A 21,053-nucleotide genomic window follows, 5' to 3' on the forward strand; every position below is an offset into this window, starting at 1 on the left:
TTAAAAGGTGATAAGGGACAGGTGATTTAGATAGGCAATGTGAATTTGTAATACTCCCTTAGACATGTGGCCTAGTCACTGGTGAAAGTGATAGACAAATGAGAGATAATACAAAAGCCTCGGTACAGATACTTAACTTATAAGAAATATCCAAAACCCAGCTCTGATACAATATTAGAATTTTGGGATATTTACTAGCCAATCCCATTAAATGAAATTAATTATTCATAAGTCTTGTTGACATTTTAAATACACCATTAAGTCCTCAACTGTCCATATTACGCTCACTACACCTACCAACACCATTAAGTCTTTCTCTGTTGTCATCAATGGTGCTCGCATCAACCATCGTTCTTGTCCTCCTCCTTTGCTACCATCATCGCTCACCCCACACCATTGTCATCCTCCCTCGTTGATTGCCATCGATATCACTTCTGTTGCCACATTCCTCCATTACCAATCTATTGTCTTTGATGACGAACTTCGTGGATGGCTTCAGATCTAAGTATTTTCAATGCAGATCTACTATCTTCAGCTCCAATCTAGTACTGTACAAGGTTTCTAGTGAGATCAAGACTTTTTAAAGACCGTCGCCGCCTCCACTACCGTCATTGCTGGTGACCTCAACCAACATCTTCTTTCAATTTTACCATTGCTTCCACCGCTCTTTGTTGTCGGGTCTTCTCTCTCTCTCTCTCTCTCTCTCTCTCTCTCTCTCTCTCTCCCTCTCTCTCTCTCTGTATATTAAGGAAGATCCCAGTGATAAATATGTTTAAACCAGTGATAAATTTGTTTAAACTAGTAGTAAATCAGTGATAAATTTATTTAAACCAGTAATAAATTTGTTTAAACTAGTGATAAATCAGTAATAAGTTTATTTAAACCAATGATAAATTTGTTTAAACCAATGGTAAATTTGCAGTGTTGAAGCTAGGGGTAAAAATAAAAAACACTGTTTGTTTTTTTTGGGTAGACCTGCTGGGTAATAAGACCAGTCCATAGGACCGGCCCGTAACTCCCCTTAGAATTTAGAAGAATCCAACCCAAAATCAATTTACTTTAGATGGAGAGGCCCATGGACTATTTAAGGCCTAGTTTGAAAAGACTAAATAAGTGTACTTTTTGACTTTTTATGAAATATGGATTGAGTTTGAGTTGGGTTCGGGTTGGGTTCGATGTGATGTGCTAGAAAAGTAATGTGACATAAATAAGATGATGTGAGTTAAATAGGATAGTGACTTTTTGACTTTTTGTTTTTTTTCAATCATGCCAAACTTGGCCTAAGTATGGATTGTTTAGAGACAATATAAAACAAATCTCTAATACTCCTTACATATAAACTCATACCTAGTTTTGTTACAAATTTATAATTTTAGAGACATCAATCCAAATATAAATTGAGTGGTTCAGAAATGTGATGTGAAATGAGTCTCTAAAAGCACCTCTCCAAAAAGCTATTTAGAATATTTTACATGGTCTCACCATACTATAAACATATTTATATAGGAAGCCATTTAAGAGAGCCTCAATAGCAATCTCAATTTTCAGTTATTGTCTGCATTAGCATTGGCATTTCAGGGCACTAAATTGAGAGTCCTTAAATTGGGTTGGGTCAGTGCTGAACTCGGACATTCTGGACCCAGAACTACCTACAAGCCACTCTCTAGATCGAGTCCATTTGGCAACATGTATTTATAATTTATTTCAAACTCTGGTTTTAAAAATAAAAAATAAAAAATAAGTTAAAAAAATAAAATATTAATTTTAAATTGAATAAGCAGAAAACACAATTAGTCACAAGGGCGGTGGAGGCTTGTGTGCGTGATCTAGCCTAGGTTGGCTAGCTACTCCATTTGCAAAACCTAAGTCTCCTTTATAGCCCAAACCCAAGTCCATTGATGTTCTATATAAACACTGCAACAATGTGGGATAGACTAGTTTACCATTCTTTAACCAATATCAAATGTTGAATTAAGAGTCAAATTCTCATTCACTTCTTAATCGTTTTGAGCAAACAGAAGTTTATTGTTCGTCTAAACAGATGCAGACCCCTCATAAAAAATGAATGATTGATGAAATTTATCAACTACTGTGACAGTTATAGGTACATACCATATGCACCATTTTGGGGGTGTAAATAGTTTCACTTCTCATATATTTAAATAATGTTTTAGTGATCCAATTTGGATATCATATGATATAATGTGACATCTTTCATATACCCATCACCAATCACATATGTAAGCCCATCAAATAATGTAGTCAACTGTATATAAGACATCACATCTCATATATTTGAATAATGTTTTAGTGATCAAATTTGGATATCATATAATATAATGTGGCATCTTTCATATACCCATCACCAATCAATCACATATGTAGAGCCCATCAAATAATGTAGTCAACTGTATATAAAATATCACATCAAATAATACTTACATGATATCAAAATATTATCACATAAATAATGTTCCAAAAGTTATTGCAGCTCCTGCTTTGCCCTGGCACCGCTCAACTTTGAAATCTGGAAGCTTTATTTATGTCAACAAACAATACTAATGCTATGTTTGGTCGGGAGATTTGAAGAGAGATTCGGAAAGAGAAATAAAAAAGATATGTGAAATGTAAATAAAACATATTTATATTTTATCTAGTTTCACACACCTTTTCCCTTTCTCTTTCCAAATCTCTCTCCAAATTCTCCAACCAAACACAGCATAAATGATTTGATGATTAAGACTCTGATAGTTCCTTACTGACAAAAGTGTAATTAAGACAATCTAAAAAGAAAATCAAGAAGACGAAGTGTTCCTAATAAAAAGCAGAAAATGAGAAGTCAGCTATATTTGATTTAATTTTCAAATTTTGTTTCTAATTTTTTTTTTCTAAAATTAGTTTGGTAAAAAAATAAAATAAAATAAAAGAGAACTCATTATTTTCACTTGTGATTCTCTTTTTTGGTGCGGAAACAATTTTTAAAAATTTTAAAATATTTTATTTTTATCATACTAGTTTCCAATTAAAAAAAAATTAAAAATAAATTCTGAAAAAGATAGAAAAGTCTTCACAATTTTTATCCTATTCTACAATTTACTAATCTAGGATTTCCTTGAATCCAGGAAAGGAAAATGACTAAAGTTTTATAAATTCAAAATTCATCTCCCTTACCCATAAACTAATATATTTTTAATTATTATACACCAGGTCAAATATAAGAAAGAAGTACTTTAAATCAAGGCATATAACTAAATTAGAATTTGATTATATTGATGCTTTTATCCAGGTATTTTATTATAACTAAATCAAGGCATATAACTAAATTATAATTTTGTTTCTACATGGGGCATTCATCCGCATACTACTCGGGCCTTACGAACAATATACCTATGGACAACTTTGCCAATTATTCAGATAAATATTATTAAAAAAAACATGCATTTGCCTGCAGAAGGAAATGTTAAAGACCCATACAAAAGACACTCGACATGAGAGACTCTTTAAGTAGTACTGCAAAAAGAAACCATCATAATAAAAAATAACAATAAAAATAAATAGTCTTCAAAGGCCTTTCTTAACTAGTGCCACCAAAAACAGCCTTGAGCTTCTTGACCTGAGCATGATCAAGGAAAGCTACCTTCTCCACCACTGCAGAAGGCAAATTGTTGCCAAACAACGCAACATCAGTGAAGTCGACACCCGGGTTTGCGCTATTGAGGCTAACAATCGCAAGAGCCGGTATATTTCCAGTATTGAATTGAAAATGCAATAGCCCTTGTGGGAAAACCATAACATCCCCTTTGTAAAGAGTTTTAAAATAAGCAGTGTTGGTCGAAGAAGATATGAATCCGGCACAAATTGTTCCTTCCACTACAAAAATGATTTCTGAACCTCCACGGTGCGTGTGGATTGGCACAACTCCACCCACGGCTAGATCTAAACGTGCCATGGAAAGGCCAAGCCCATTCAAACCAGGAAATTGATCTACAAATGCTGTTGTAACCGCAGCTTTGATAAGACTGCTAGTGTTACCAGCAATGCCTAAACCTGAATAAACAAAATCATTAACCGTCACTTTAGCAGGTTTCTTGCAAGAGTAGCCTGCAGGTCCATCGGGCAATGAGAAGTCTGCCACACAGAAGTCCAGCACTGAACCATGAGAGTAGGAGAAGAGAAGCGAAACGACGAAGAGGATTGGAAGATACATCTTCATCTCCAAGAGGAAGGGATATTTTTTCTAAGTGTTGGTTGTGTTCAATATGGGGACATACCGTACCCATTTATATAGAATTTGAAAGCATGAATATTTTTTTTTGGGTGGATAAAAAATATTTTTCAAGTTCTAGATGCAAATTTTTTTGGCTAAAAGATTCTTTGTTGAAAATAATCTTTAAATATAATTAACACAATATGTTAAACAATAATTTGTAAAATAATTTAAATTATATAAATGATTTCATCAATTTATTTTAAAATTTGAGAACAATTTATTTGGTTGACTGACGTATGATGAGAGATTAGAAATGTATATAGATATTTGATGGATATATTTAGTTTATGCAAAAAATCTGAGTGAAAGAGAGAGGAAGCATTATTTTAATTAAATTAGATAAGCATGAGCTTGATAAAAAAAATAGATACAGAGGGGCTAGACAGTTGACTTTTGGGAAAAAACATTAATAAGAGTGTAGGCTTATTTTGAGGAATTGTGATATTAGGATATGATTATATGACATTTATAAAAAATGAAAGAAGTTAGGGAGGCGGCTCAACAATAAATAGGGAGATATACAAAAAAAAAAAAAAAAAAAAAGAAAAAGAAGAGTAAATACTATTTTTATTTTTTGCTAAGTAAATAAAAATTTTATTATCAAAAGAAGAAATATAAAACAAAGTTCAGAACCAGTCCTAATAGGCGTCACTACAAACAGCAACATCCTCAAAAAACACTAGGAAAACAAACTAAAAACTAGCAAAAAAAACAGCAAATAACAAAAACCTAGGCAAAAGAATAAAGACTTACAACTCAAGCCTACGACACTACTAAACAAGCCCACTATTTTTAATTTGACTCAATCATTAATTAGTTAGCTCTGATCTCACCCCCCCCCGGAAGGTCAAAATTGGAAACTAATCGGTCAAGTGTGGCACCTATTAAATATCAGCTCTAAATTGGAAGGCATGGACATTTCAACAGATCTACACGCAAACCCAAATTGGAAACTAATCGGTCAAGTGTGGCACCTATTAAATATCAGCTCTAAATTGGAAGGCATGGATATTTCAACAGATCTACACGCAAACCCAAATTGGAAACTAATCGGTCAAGTGTGGCACCTATTAAATATCAGCTCTAAATTGGAAGGCATGGACATTTCAACAGATCTACACGCAAACCCAAAACATTAAAATAGCAGTCATCCATGAATAGAGTAAGAGCCAACATTCTGGAAGGTCAAAATTGGAAACTAATCGGTCAAGTGTGGCACCTATTAAATATCAGCTCTAAATTGGAAGGCATGGACATTTCAACAGATCTACACGCAAACATTTGTACAGTTTTCAATTAGGCATTAAATCAAACAACAATGCAACCAACCAATATGTCAGATGATTGATTTTAACCATTAGTTTAAAAAACTGTCACATCAGATGAATGGACGACAGATTCAACCACTATTAAGAATTAGGGGTTGTTTGAGATGATCTAAATAAGTGTATTTTTTTTACTTTTGTATGAAATATGGGTTGAGTTTGGGTTGGGTTTGAAGTGATGTGTTAGAGAGGTGATGTGACTTAAATAGGATAGTGACTTTTTGACTTTTTTAAAACTTGTCAAACCAACCCTTAGTTTACCCAAGCAGTTTAATCCAAGTTTTGTAATGAAATTCGTTGGCAATAAAGATCACTTTCAAGAATATGTTTAATCTGGTTGTGGTTTTCAAGTCGTCATTGTGGCATGGAGTTAGGGTGGAGAGGGAATGGTGATAGTGATGGCAGGATAGTGTTCTATATATGCAATCTCATTTTAGAAATATTAGACTAATAGAAAGTGAGAGATTGAATATTTGTTAATTGCAAAAAAATGCTGACACCATAGACGTTATAACAAAATATCAAATTATTTTGGACTATCCAAAATTTGGTTAATCTCCTTTATATAAATAAAATAAGCATATACATGTTATGATTGAAAATTTTAAAATAGTTATATTAACATATTTTTCTGGAAACTAATCGGTCAAGTGTGGCACCTATTAAATATCAGCTCTAAATTGGAAGGCATGGACATTTCAACAGATCTACAAGCAAACATTTGTACAGTTTTCAATTAGGCATTAAATCAAACAACAATGCAACCAACCAATATGTCAGACAACCAATAGGAATGCTCCAAACAAAAATATCCATGCTTTTTATCCACCCAAAAAAAAAATATTCATGCTTTCAAATTCTATATAAATGGGTACGGTATGTCCCCATATTGAACACAACCAACACTTAGAAAAAATATCCCTTCCTCTTGGAGATGAAGATGTATCTTCCAATCCTCTTCGTCGTTTCGCTTCTCTTCTCCTACTCTCATGGTTCAGTGCTAGACTTCTGTGTGGCAGACTTCTCATTGCCCGATGGACCTGCAGGCTACTCTTGCAAGAAACCTGCTAACGTGACGGTTAATGATTTTGTTTATTCAGGTTTAGGCATTGCTGGTAACACTAGCAGTCTTATCAAAGCTGCGGTTACAACAGCATTTGTAGATCAATTTCCTGGTTTGAATGGGCTTGACCTTTCCATGGCACGTTTAGATCTAGCCGTGGGTGGAGTTGTGCCAATCCACACGCACCGTGGAGGTTCAGAAATCATTTTTGTGGTGGAAGGAACAATTTGTGGCGGATTCATATCTTCTTCGACCAACACTGCTTATTTTAAAACTCTTCACAAAGGGGATGTTATGGTTTTCCCACAAGGGCTATTGCATTTTCAATTCAATACTGGAAATATACCGGCTCTTGCGATTGTTAGCCTCAATAGCGCAAACCCGGGTGTCGACTTCACTGATGGTGCGTTGTTTGGCAACAATTTGCCTTCTACAGTGGTGGAGAAGGTAACTTTCCTTGATCATGCTCAGGTCAAGAAGCTCAAGGCTGTTTTTGGTGGCACTGGTTAAGAAAGGCCTTTGAAGACTATTTATTTTTATTGTTATTTTTTATTATGATGGTTTCTTTTTGCTGTACTACTTAAAGAGTCTCTCAAGTCGAGTGTCTTTTGTATGGGTCTTTAACATTTCCTTCTGCAGGCAAATGCATGTTTTTCTTAATAATATTTATCTGAATAATTGGCAAAGTTGTCCATAGGTATACTGTTCGTAAGGCCCGAGTAGTATGCGGATGAATGCCCCATGTAGAAATGGGCATGATATGACAGATAACAATTAGAAATGGGCATGATATGACGGATAACAATTTTGCTATACTGAATTGGACTGGCCGCCTTGTTGACATCATGCAAGGTGTGCTTGATTTCAGCAGCTCTAGTTTCAATAAGATATTTTAAAATCGCCCCATATTTTAAAATCGCCGCATCCTGTGTTCGCATCCGTGTCCATATCTATATCCATATCCGTGTCCGTACTTCTTAGGTGAGAATGGACTGTGAAAATGCTAATAGGATTGATTAGTGATGAAAAAGAGGAGTAAGTGTTAAGTAAATTGAAACCTTATGAGAACTCAATGTAATTATGCTGAAATTGTTGGACTCGATGTATTTCCTTCAAGCTTAAAAAAGATATTAGAGTAATTTACCCTAATAAAAAATAGTGGGCTAACATTGATTTCCTTGGTCACATGACATTTAAAAAAAGTAAAGCTTTCCAAGGAGGTGATACTCGGGAAATATGCAACATTTTAGTAAGATCTACAAAAACTTCTTTTTTTTTTTAAAAAAAAAAAATGTGAAGAAAGAGATTTTACTAACCCAAAATAAAGAAATACTTTGAGATAATAAAAATTAGGAAGAAGATTTCATTTCTACATGATATATACCAACCATGTTCACACACAGTTAAAGCAATTTACAACCTCTCTCAAAAACCCCCAAAAAATCACTTACACAGGTTGGCATATCAACAAAAATCTAGGCACGTAAACAAGGCACCACAGGAAGAAGAATTCCATGAACATATACATTGCAACAAGCACACGACTAGCTTATTCATTAACATATTACATAAGCAACATAACCAAGAGTGACTTTTCTGTTCTGTTTATTTTTTTATCTTATAACCCAGGACACAACCCCTTTCAAGTTTGATTAACCCTTTTCAAGTTAGATTAGACAAGCCCTAGGCAAGCTCTTAAGAGGGGCCCTTTCACATATTTACCCTCAAAACAAAAGTTTGGGTAAAATGGTACAAACAAAAATAAAAATTAGAGGCTACTCCATTAAGGCACACAAATTTGAGCAAACCAAAACAGAGACAAATAATATGTTTTCAGAAACTAGAGCACAGCAAGATCAGAGATTTCCATTAAAGCATAAAAATTAGAGATTATTCCATTAATGCACAAAAATTAGGGCACACAATTAGAGCTTAAATTAGGGCAACAACTATGTTCTTCCATTAAAATCTGATAAAGAAAGAGAGAGGAAGCACTCACCGGCGGACATGGCTGTTCGAGTCTTCGCTGATGATCGCTAGCTGAGCTTGAGTCGCTGCTCTCGAGTTCTAATATGGCTGACTAAGAGAAGAAGAGTTTGTTCTGGATCTCGAATTCCTCGTTTTGGGTTGGGCCCTTCAGATTGGCCACTCTGAATTTTTACTTATGAATTTGCTGAGAGCCCTATTTTGAATCTAAACTTTGGCCCACCTAGTTGGATTAGACATCCAAATCTGAAAATAATAAGATAAGATGCACTATTTTTCATCACTGAATTGAAATGAAAATTGTACCTCTTGTAATTTCATTTTATCCAAGCCTTAGGTCCAAATCTTATTCCATTAAAATACTCATTAACTCTCTATCAATTGCCATGTACTCTATAGTCAACAACTCTAAGCATATCAACAAGAAAATCTAACATTACGGAACGTTGTTCTTCTACATTAGAGCAAAGCAACCTATTTGCAAAATTAAATAGTTATACGTTGATGGATAAGATTTTGCAAGGAGAATTTGTTAGTGAAATCCACTTTCGGAAAATTTTGGCTCCGTATTTTGCAAGGAGAATTTGTTAGTGTTGAAACAATCTTCTGTGTAAATAAAATAAACTGAAATAAATTCAAACAAAATAAAGTAAAACTTACAGAAAATATTTTGTTGAACCAAACAAAAATAAAAAAGACCAAGTCGAGTGTGTGACACTCTGTCCTTAAGACAGATTCGCCCCGCTATGGTGCTTACGGTTGAGTGGCGCCTATCTCCCAGGATACAATGATCTTTAATCAATTTGTAGTAGCACTCCAAAACAAATTGTTCGGCGAACCAAACCTGTAATCTAACTCTCTGAATATTTATTCTAAAACTAGAATGAAGAATAATGCAAAAGAAGGAAAAATCTGGACAACAAAGAGATCAAATTTAGACAGATTTTCAGATGTAAAAAATTCGGATCCAAACCTGCTAGAATAGATGGTATATATAGGCCAAACTCCTGTCGAATAGGTGCCAAAGAACAGACGCACTTATAATTCAAAAAAAATGAAAAGTGTCTGTTGGTTTGAATACATTTTCAAACAAATGAAAAGTGGACCGAAGGTATTACAGTTATAAAACTGTTTAAAGCTTTTTAAATTAAACTATTAGAATAGTTAATTAAATAAAATCTTTCACTGAATGGAATAATTTTATTAAACTATTTAAATAGTTTAATCAATTTTTAGAAACTCACTTAGGAACTAAAAATTTGAATATAGAATTAAAATAAAATTCCCACAATTACAAACTTTAGGAAACCACTTAGGAACCCAAAATTTGAATTTAGAATTAAATTAAATTCTCACAATAATTTTTTAATTGAAAAAATTCAAAAGAATTTTATCAAATAAAAATTAATGTTAGACTCGAAAACGATGTCAACTTCCCATTCACTCATAAATGGTTTTGACGTTCTGTCTTCACCGTGTGACTTGCCACGCGGCAAGGAACACTTCACCTCTTCGGACCCACCCCAAAAGACGTTTGGGGTTCACCCAAAATGGGTTAAAAAATATGCCTATATAAAACCATTTTTTCCAACAGTTAGTGAAATCCACTTTTGAAAAAATTTGGCTCCGTTTGGTAAGCCTCTCAAATTATAGTTTTACCAATTAATTTGAGTGTGATTTTGTTTTGAACTTTCAAATCATAATTTTACACCAATTTCTCAAAACTCAATTCAAAACAAAATCATTACTATTCAAAACTCATAACCAAAGACATAATTCAAAACTCTTTTCAAAACTCAATTTAAATCAATATTTTAATTTCTTAAAAATTTAAATATTTTTAAAATATTTTAATTTTGTTAAGATTTTAAATATTTTAATATTTAAATATGTTACGATTTTTTTAATTTTTTAATTTTTTGAATATTTTCAAATATTTTAATTTTTACATATTACGATTTTAATTTTTTAAATTTTAAAATATTTTATAAAAATAAATTCAAACTCTATTTTATAAAAATATTTTTATTTATTTTAATTTTTTTTGTTATGTATTTAGTTACGATTTGAGTGTATAGTTGTGAAAGTAGTATGGAGTTTCGAGTTATGTATTTGGTTATAAGTTTTAAAAATAATTTCTTAAGTGAGTTTTGTATTATGTGTTTGGTTACGATTTGAGTGTAGAGTTGTTTTTAAATTTAAAATATTAAAATTTTAAATTATTTAAATTTTTTGAATATTTAAATTATTTAAATTTTTATGATTTAAATTTTTTGAATATTTATTTTAATTTTTTACTTATTAAATTTTTTAGATTATTTAAATTATTTAAATATTTATGATTTAAATTTTTTGAATATTTATTTTGAAAAAATTTATTTCATTTGTAGTATTTTCAATTAAAAAATTGATTAATGTTATTTTCTATTAATAATAAATTTTTTAATTGAATTTTAAAAAGAGTTTGGTTATGAGTGTTGATCAGAATTTTTAATAGTGTGAAAGTAGTGTGCTTTGTTATGAGTTATAACAATTTGAATTAAGTTTTTGAAAACTCTTTCCAAAACTCATAACCAAATAAATTTTCTTACTTCACATGTCAAATCAAACTTTCAATACTTAATTTCACACTCAATTCAACACTCTATTCAAAATCATAACCAAACAAATTTTCTACACTCAAATCATAATTTCAAAACACACAAATTCAAAATACAACTCATATTCTCAAATCATAGTTAGAAAGTCTTACCAAACGGAGCCTTTATTTGTTCATATGTATTTTGTGTTTAATTTTATGATCAATTTATGCCTTCATAGCATAACCCCCACTAGAAAAAAAAAAAATAATAATAATAATAATAATAATAATAATAATTTTTCTACAATTTTTTCATTGCAGATGACCATGATTTTCTACGAGGTTCTTAGGTTATACCCAGCAGTACCTATACTTGTTCGAACTGTACACAAGAAGACAAAGGTCGAAAATTTTGTTCTGCCCTCTGGACTGGAACTTTTGTTGTCAGTTATGTCAATCCATCGTGATCGTGAAACTTGGGGTGAAGATGTAATGGAGTTCAAGCCTGAGAGCTTTTCTGAAGGAATTACAAAGGCAACAAAGACCCCAGGCACATTCCTTCCTTTTGGTGGGGGTCCCCGTAACTGCATTGGACAAAACTTTGCAATGATAGAAGCAAAAATAGCCTTAGCAATGATTTTACAACGTTTCTCATTTCAGCTTTCCCCATCATATGTGCACGCTCCTTCCCATGTTTTTACACTGAATCCCCAACATAGTGCTCACTTGATATTACAGAAAATTTAGGATTTGATTGATCTTTACAATGATAATATGTAAAATGAGGATCTTACCGCTGTGGTTTTCATAAATGAATAAAATTTAATATGTTAAATTCTAAGGTCTTGGAAAACTCAATGCAGCCCTTGTGTAACTTATACAATATATTGAAGGAACATGATCTTATATCTCTAAAACTATATATGTCCTTCTATCTTTTTATGACTCACAATTGTACAATTTAATATTATTTAAATAAAAATAAATAAATAAATTGTGTGATTGCGAATGCACAATGTTAAAATTTTCAAACATCCAACCAAAAATAATCTGCTAACAAAGGGAGAAGGCCCTCCTTAACTATATGAGACTAAAGGTTTGAAAAAGTGACTAGGGACAAAGATGGTTTAGAGAGGCAATTTGCGCCCCTAATACTCCCTTAGACATGTGACCTAGTGCCTGTTTGGTAGAACTTAAAAGCTGTTTGTTTCAGCTTTTGACTTAATTTAAGTTATAATGTTGTGTTTGGTACAACTTAAATTATCAAATTATAGCTTGTTTAAAGCTATTTTCAACTTAAATTTGGAAGCTGCTCGAGGGATTCTTAGAATTACAGCTTAAGCGTGCAGCTGATTGGAGGGGGATGAAATGACTTAAATGCCCTTTCAAAACTTCAATAATTATAGAATTTCCACTATATAAACCCTCTTCGTTGCCTTAGCCCGCTCCTCTCCTCACACTCCTCTTCTCATTTCCTCTCTTGGCGACTGAAGAAGATCCTCCACATCTCTGAGATCAACCGATCGAACTCCTTCATATCTTCAAGATCAGCCGATCGAACTCCTTTCCTCTCTGTTTTCCGTTGATCTGCACCAAAAAGGTAAGAGTTCATGCCTTTTGTTTGTTTTATATATATATATATATATATCGAGTTAGGGTTTACACAGACAGAGATCATATCACACTCTCTGTTCCTCTCTCGCCGTTCTTCTTCTTCTCCGATTTTCATCATTTTTTTTGTTTGTTATTATTATTATTATTATTATTATTATTATTATTATTATTATTATTATTATTATTATTATTATTATTATTATTATATGTGATCTTTGGATGACTAATGATGATTGTACAACATTTTGAGCATGTTCTGATGGTAAAAAAACTGGACAACAACAGTTGTAATTGAGATTATGTTTATGAGAATCATCAAAATGGAATCATTGGATGAAAGTCACATTTTGTGCTTGAGATCATGTTGTTGAGTGGCAAAAAAATGGAATCATTAGATACTATCGCATTTTAAGTCATCATGAATAATAGTTGATTTACCATATATGAACATTAAAGGAGATAGCCATGAATGGAATCATTAGATTCAGTCAAATTTACTTAATAAAATTCAATTGTCAAGCACCAAGTCTACGGATTTGGGGATGCTGCTGCGCAACTGCTGCACGCCCAAAATGACGTCGTTTTGGGCGCCAAAGTGATTTTAAAATTAATTCCACAGCTCCGAGCCCCTGACCTGTCCAAGAAAGGTGCCAACGCTTATCACTACGCCAGTTAGTATACTTACTATTACTAAAGACATATGTATTATTTATACCTTATAAATATAAAATATGTTCCGTTTTTTAATTTTGTTAGTAGTTCCGTTTTGAAATTTTGTTAGTATTTCCGTTTTGGAATTTTGTTTGTTTAAAAAATCTTAAAAATCAAAACTACACCATTAAGATCTTACAATTTATTTTACTCTATTTTTTTTTTTTTTATAATCTCAAACAAACCCTCAACTATCAGTGTCTCAAAACTCGAAAAAGTTTGTTCTGATCGGTCAACCATCTATCTACCTATGCCGGACACTTTCGTCGAAGACTCTGTATCGCTTGCATCATACTATTCAGGTTTGTACGAATACAACATATTTTCTCTTTGAATGTTGGTAGGCCTCAAGAAAAAACATATAATTTTCTTCACTATTGTGATTGTAATTGGTTGGTTTTTTTTCCTGCAGAATGTTACAAGTTATTTTTTTATTTTTTATTTTTTATTTTTCTATCTTTAGAACTATTGCTTTGGTTATTAATACTAGATGCTAGATGTGTCCACCTTTATTGTTGCCCCTTTGTGTGTTGCTTTGTTGAGTCTATACATTTTTTTTTTTTTTTGACATCAATAAAGTGAACAATAAAATATATAAATAAATTAATATAAAATATTATAAAATTAATGAATGACTAGATTTAAGATTTTTTATTGTTTAACTTTTATTTTATATTTTCAAAACTACGAACAATAATGTTACATCTATCGTATTGTTATACCGTATTATATTTTATCATTTTATTTGTCAACAAAATGTTATTGTAATGATGAATTTTGTAGAATAAAAAAAGGTGAATCTTAATTCTTTCAATTGGTCAATTAGTGATTGTTCTTTGTCAATTTTTTCTCTGCCCTTGAATGTTAGGTTGTTTTGAGGTTAGAAACATTATTATTTTTTAATTAGAAGGCATTTTGTTCTAGAGAATATGTTATGCTAATTCAAAATTAGAAAAGATAATTCTAAAAATTTTAATAGTAAAACTTGGGCATTTATTTTATTTTATTTTTTTACAGTGATATCTATATAAATTTTATGTCATGACAATCTCAAAAAATGTTACCTTACTTTTATATTTGTTCTCAATTTTTTAGATTTGTTGGTGTTGGAATGGAGAATGATGGGCATGAAAATTGTAGCAAAGATATGAGGGAGTTGACCAAAGATAAAACACCATGTCTTGGCATGGAATTTCATTTAGAAGAAGTCGCATATCAATTCTATAATGAATATGGAAGGATTGTGGGGTTTGGCATTAGAAGAGATTACCATAGCAAAAGTAGAAAAGATGGTGCTATGATTAACAGGAAGTTTGTTTGTTGTAAGGAGGGAGAAAAAGAAAAAGATAAACGGTACATGATTGTTGACATATATAAGCCCATAAAGGCCATGAATCACCTATGGCCCATCACTTGAAGCCCAGTGCATAACCCAGCTGACGAGGTCCAGGACAGCTGGAGTCCAACATGGCATAAAGAGCCAATGACATTCAGACACACGGCAAGAGAAGGACGAACCACATCAGCAGACAAAGATCTGCAAAATTATTGCCACTGCGCATCACCATTAATGCAGCCCATCACAGCATTTATTACGACAACACCTCTCCACCGGAACAGGACCCCCTTACCCTGAGCAAGGTAAGCTACAGCATAGGCTTTCGGCAAGGAGAGCAGGTTGGAAGGGACAGCGAAATGATTGCCAAAGGATATAAGCGAACGTTGTAGACAAGAAAAAGGTTAAGCTTTCTATCTCTAATCTCCTTCTATATACTCTACTTCTCTTCCTAACTTGATCGTCGGAGGGTTCACTGGGGGACTACCCCGTTCCCCGTTGAACTTGTTTGCAGGGTATCCGGTGGGCTCGATCATTTGGGCTTGGGCTTGAGGAGCTTGGACCAGTTCGCTCCATTCACCGGGGATAAACTGTATCAACAGTTGGCGCCGTCTGTGGGAACGCTTTGCTCCTCGCGCCAGTTGTGTTCACTGTCGCCGGAGGCCCCGTTCCAACAACCTTTTTCTCCTACCCGTCAAAGTGCATGGTCACAACTAGATCCATGGCTTCTCACAATAATGCCGCCGACCATCAAGCCGACCCCCCCAATCCAAACAACCCACCACAGTATTTTATCGAGCTTACCAACAGCATTAACTGAATGGCCGAGCAAAACCAGGCCTTGATAAATGCTTTACTCCAAAGGAACCTTCCAATGCCTCATCCCCCACCTCCAGATATTCCCCCCAACCAAGAAAGAACCCCGAGCCATACTGCTCCACAACTCCATCCACCCAACTTGGAAGGTTTGCAACCTCCCCATCCACATATAAATCCACCACCACCCCCACACCCGTCAGTCGTAGCACTAGCCCCTAAAGGGGAGGCTAGCAGCGTCCAACCTCCATTGACTGACCGTGGTGACCACGTTCCCCTCTAGGACGCTGAGCTCCGCGCAATGAAGCTCCAACTCCAAAGGGTCATGCAGAATATTCAGCATAAACCCTTTACCACGGCAAATTCACCATTTGTTGCCTCCATCCGGGACAAACCCTTGCCCGCCAAGTTCAAGATGCCCACCATTGACTCCTTTGACGGTACGACGGACCCAGTCGACCATCTGGAGACCTACCGTACCCTCATGATCCTCCATGCCTTCCCTGACGGGATCATGTGTCGGGCTTTACCCGTGACACTGAAGGGGTCAGCTCGACTGTGGTTCAGTCAGTTACCAGCGGACTCTGTCTCCACTTTCCAACATCTCAGCGACTTCTTCCTTAACCATTTCATGGGAGCCCAGCGCCAATGCCGCCCTGCAACCCAACTCCTCAATATCCGTCAGACTGAGGGGGAGTCGCTGCGCAGCTTCGTTACCCGCTTCAACACCGAAGCCCTACAAGTAGCGAATAATGACGATAAGGTCATCCTCACGGCTTTCATGGCCGGGCTACGATCGTCCGATTTCCTTTTCTCCATCTCCAAAAACCCCCCGACCTCCATGGCAGCCCTATTATCCAAGGCCCAGAAGTATACGAATGCCAAAGATTCACTAGCCGCTTGGCAGGATCCAATATTCAAAAACCCGACCCCCAGAGAAAAGAAAAAAGACTCGGAAGCCAGAAACACCCAGTATAACAGCCAAACACTCCAATATACCGACTGACCTCCTCGCGCTGAAAGGTCGGCACCAGCCCGACCTCCCGGTCGGTTCGAGCGGTACACGCCCCTTAATTCTCCCATGGAACAAGTCATTCACCAGATCTAACGGGATTACCCCCTCAAATGGCCCCTACCCTCACGAACCCCTTCCAACCGAACAGACCAGTCCAAATATTGTCGTTTCCACCAGAATCATGGCCACAACACTGATGACTGCATTAACCTCAAGGATCAGGTCGAGACCCTCATTCGCCAAGGGCGTCTCAGCCGGTTCACGGACACCCGTCCACAACAAAGGCAAAGAACCGAGCTCCTCAGAAATAACCGCCGGCGTACCCCACCCCGGCAGCCAGCCTAACCTAACCAAGGCCGTGACTGCCCCCCACAACAGCCTCGGCCCCCAGGTAATCCCCCTCCGCCAGTTGGTGAAATCCGAGTCATTTCTGGTGGCCTTGCTTATGGCAGACCATCCCACTCCACTCAGAGGGCAGAGCTCAGGAATATAAGGCAAGGCTCGGACAGAGCAGTGGACACGGTAGACCAACCTTCCAAACAGCCCAAGCAGTGGACAGAACCCATCACCTTCACGGACGCCAACTGCACTGGCATCCGTTATCCTCATGATGACCCTCTCGTCATTTCTGTCATTCTCTCTAACTATAAGGTCACGGGTCCTCATCGACATCGGCAGTTCTTCAGACATCATATTCCTCAGCTGCTTCCGCCAGCTCAAAATTGGGGAGGAAAGCCTGTCCCCCCTCTAAACCCCTTTGGTCGGTTTCATTGGAGACTAGGTGACCTCCATCGGCTCCATCGACCTCTCCATCACCATCGGCGAATACCCACGGCAGACTACCAAGTTGCTCACTTTCCTTGTGGTTGACTATTCCTCTGTCTACAACATCATCCTTGGTCGCACCACCCTCAACGCCTTTCAAGCTGTCACTTCAACCTACCACATCGCCATAAAATTTCCCACCGACCAGGGGGTCGGGACTGTACGGGGGGAGCAGACCTTAGCCAGGGAATGTTATGTCGCCTCACTCAAGGAAGTCAAGCTGAAAGAGGCCATGATCATTGAAAGACTTGACGCTTGAGATGAGGACGAGCTAGTCAGAGGCGAACCGGTGGAGGACCTCGTTGAGATTCTCATCGATCCCACCAACCCAATGAAAACTGCTAGGATCGGCAACCAGCTATCCCCCTAAGCTAAGGCCGACCTTACTGCCCTTCTGACCGAGCACAATGATGTATTCGCCTGGACTCACTCAGATATGCCAAGCATCGACCCTTCTTTCATAACTCATCGCCTCAGCATTTAACCTCATTTCTAACCTTACCGCCAGAAGCAGCGCGTCTTTCATCCAGAGCACAATACTCTTATAGCCGCAGAGGTCGACAAACTCCTTGAGGCCCAATTCATCAAAAATGTCGACTACCCTAAATGGTTGTTAAACGTGGTCCTCGTCCGCAAGAACAATGGCAAATGGCGACTCTGTGTCGATTACTCTGACCTGAACCGAGCTTGCCCCAAAGACAGCTATCATCTGCCCCGCATAGATCTGCTGGTCGATGCCACGGCCGGTCATCAAATGCTCAGCTTCATGGATGCTTTCTCTGGCTACAACCAAATCCTGATGCACCCGTCCGATCGGGAACATACATCCTTCATCACCGACCGAGGTACCTACCATTACCAAATAATGTCATTCGGATTGAAGAACGCTGGGGCCACCTACCAACGGTTGGTCAATGCCGTCTTCCATCACCAAATAGGTCAGAATATGGAAGTATACATCGACGACATGCTAGTCAAGAGCAAACTCTCCACTGATCACTCGATCGACCTGCAGGAGACCTTCGCCACGCTACGCAAGTACCAAATGAAGCTCAACCCAGAGAAATGTGCCTTCGGCGAAGATCTGGGAAGTTTCTGGGTTTTATGGTCAGTCAGCGGGGCATTGAAGCTAACCCTGAAAAGGTCAAGGCCTTGATTGAGATGCAGTCTCCCAGGACGGTCAAGGAGGTTCAAAGACTCACTGGCCGAGTTGCAGCCCTCAACCATTTCATTTCCCGCGCAACAGATAAGTGCCTACCGTTCTTTAAAGTTCTTTGGCAAACTTTTGAATAGACAACTGAATCTGAAGAGGCTTTTCAGCAGTTAAAGCAGTGCATGGCCAATCCACCCCTCCTTTCACAAGTGATTACGGGCGAGTCCCTCTTCCTCTATTTAGCCGTCTCAAGCACCGCAGTCAGTGCAGCTCTTATCAAGGAAGACGACTCTGTCCAATGACCGGTCTACTACATCAGTCGGGCTCTCAGGGGAGCAGAGCAGAATTACCCCCTGTTAGAAAAATTATCATTGGCCTTGGTCACCGCCTCTAGATGACTCTGTCCTTACTTCCAAGCCCATTCCATAGTGGTCCTCACCAACCAACCCTTGAAGAAGGTCATGCAGCAACCAGAACTTTCCGGCAGACTTATGCAATGGTCAGTGGAACTCAGCCAGTTTGACATCTCTTACTGGCCTCGAACAGCAATTAAGGGATAGGCTATCGCCGACTTCATCTTGGAATTCACTAATCCTACCCCAACCACTGCCTCTCCACCCCTACCTGCTCTCATCGAGCCATAAGACCCTCACTCTTGGACTCTCAACGTCGACGGATCATCCCGCAGGCAAGGTAGTGGGGCTGGCCTCATTCTCACCAGCCCTGAGGGTGGTTATTTCAAATGTGCGCTCCGCTTCTTGTTTGAGGCCAGTAACAATGAGGTCGAATATGAGGCACTGATAGCAGGCCTTCGCCTAGCCAGGGACATTGGTGTCAGCCACATCCGAGTGCTCAGTGACTCTCAGCTCATCGTCAGACAGATCACGGGCGAATTCGACGCCAAGGAGGGCACCATGCGGACTTACAGGGATCTTGCACTTCCCCTTGTTCGCCTCTTCAATACCTTCCACATCAAGCACATTCCTCGGGCAGAGAACTCTAAGGCAGATGAGATGGCCTAGTTGGCTTCCACAGACCAGTCTGCCCTCAGCAGTGGTGTCTGCCTCGAATACCTATCCCACCCCGCCATTTCCCTCGACCAGCATGAAGTACAATTCCTCCAAAATGAGCCCATCCCTTGGGCGTTGGACTTCTTTCGATTTCTAACAGCGGGGGAACTTCCAGATGACCACCAGCAAGCCGCTAAAGACAGGGCACGATCGTCCAATTACATCCTTGTCAACGGCATCTTGTACAAACGTGGTTTCTCACGCCTCTATCTGCGGTGCCTCAATCCGACTCAAGCAACTTATGTGATGCAAGAAATTCATGAGGGGATCTACAGCAATCACTCGGGCGGCAAGTCCCTGGCCCACAAGATACTCCGTACTGGTTATTTCTGGCCCACTCTTAATCGTGATGCGACCGATTTCGTGCTCAAATGTGATAAGTGTCAACGTTTTGCCAACATCCCCCATGCACCCCCCACAGAGTTGATCACACTTTGCAGCCCTTATCCGTTCGCCAAATGGGGGATCGACTTGGTCGGTCCACTCCCTACTAGCCGAGGCCAGACCAAGTTCGCGATCGTCGCCATTGATTACTTCACCAAGTGGGTAGAGGCAGAACCCCTTGCCACCATCACCGAGCGGAACACAACCAAGTTCATCTGGCAGTCGATCGTTTGCAGGTTTGGCATTCCTCAGGCCATCATCTCCGACAACGGTAAACAATTTGACAACGCCAAGTACAGGAAGTTCTGTGCCGACCTCCAGATTCAACCTTGTTTCTCATCCCCTGGCCATCCCCAGGCCAATGGCTAAGTTGAGGTCACCAACCGCTCTCTCTTGAAGATCATCAAAACTAAGCTAGAAGCTGCTAAGGGACTTTGGGCTGAGGAGCTACCGAATGTACTCTGGGCTTATCGAACTACAGCTCGGACTCCCACTAAGGAAACCCCTTTCCGCTTAACATACGGCGTTGAGGTGGTTATCCCAGTAGAAGTCGGTTTGCCTACTCCCAGGGTTTCACATCCGGATCCAGCACTAACCAAAGAACTCCGTCGGGCTGACCTCGACCTAATTGAAGAACTCAGAGAGACCACCGCTGTCCGACTGGCCTCATACCAACAGAAAATGAGAACACACTACAATCGCAAGGTCCGACCGAGGAAGTTCGATGTAGGGGATCTTGTCTTGAGAGAAGCAACTCTTGCTACCAAAAATCCGACTGAGGGTAAATTGGCAACCAAGTGGGAGGGACCTTACATTGTGAAAGCCCGACCCCGACCAGGCACTTACCGACTTCAGGACATGGAAGGTCGAGACCTCCCCCACCCATGGAACGTCGAACACCTTA

General features: G+C 37.9%; 3 protein-coding genes and 1 long non-coding RNA gene across 4 annotated transcripts; 2 read left to right on the top strand and 2 right to left on the bottom strand.

Moving 5' to 3' along the window:
• Window positions 1–2,271: 2,271 nt before the first annotated feature.
• On the bottom strand, window positions 2,272–8,939 carry LOC145797316 (uncharacterized). Its single transcript, XR_014338698.1, has 2 exons — window positions 8,658–8,939; window positions 2,272–2,527 (listed from the first exon to the last, which is right to left on the bottom strand). It is a non-coding gene; the product is annotated as an uncharacterized LOC145797316 (long non-coding RNA).
• LOC145797315 (auxin-binding protein ABP19a-like) lies at window positions 3,391–5,119 on the bottom strand. The gene has a single exon (XM_082884124.1). It carries the CDS (start codon window positions 4,211–4,213, stop codon window positions 3,575–3,577), a length of 639 nt encoding a protein of 212 aa, XP_082740250.1. The 5' UTR covers window positions 4,214–5,119; the 3' UTR covers window positions 3,391–3,574.
• Window positions 6,051–7,344, top strand: LOC114310965 (auxin-binding protein ABP20-like). The gene has a single exon (XM_028257061.2). It carries the CDS (start codon window positions 6,530–6,532, stop codon window positions 7,166–7,168), a length of 639 nt encoding a protein of 212 aa, XP_028112862.2. The 5' UTR covers window positions 6,051–6,529; the 3' UTR covers window positions 7,169–7,344.
• Window positions 8,940–11,546: 2,607 nt separating the features above from the next.
• Window positions 11,547–11,972, top strand: LOC114310967 (cytochrome P450 72A397). Its single transcript, XM_028257062.2, has one exon. The coding sequence runs from the start codon at window positions 11,547–11,549 to the stop codon at window positions 11,970–11,972; it is 426 nt and encodes a 141-aa protein (XP_028112863.2).
• The last annotated feature ends 9,081 nt before the right edge of the window (window positions 11,973–21,053 follow it).

Source organism: Camellia sinensis, chromosome 8 (genome assembly GCF_055761805.1).
Source record: "Camellia sinensis isolate YWXY chromosome 8, ASM5576180v1, whole genome shotgun sequence".
In the NCBI taxonomy this organism is placed as follows: Eukaryota; Viridiplantae; Streptophyta; class Magnoliopsida; order Ericales; family Theaceae; genus Camellia; species Camellia sinensis.

Bases quoted from the DNA above. Each gene is read 5' to 3' on its own strand.
- LOC145797315 (XM_082884124.1), bottom strand. From the start codon at position 4,213: ATGAAGATGTATCTTCCAATCCTCTTCGTCGTTTCGCTTCTCTTCTCC.
- LOC114310965 (XM_028257061.2), top strand. From the start codon at position 6,530: ATGAAGATGTATCTTCCAATCCTCTTCGTCGTTTCGCTTCTCTTCTCC.
- LOC114310967 (XM_028257062.2), top strand. From the start codon at position 11,547: ATGACCATGATTTTCTACGAGGTTCTTAGGTTATACCCAGCAGTACCT.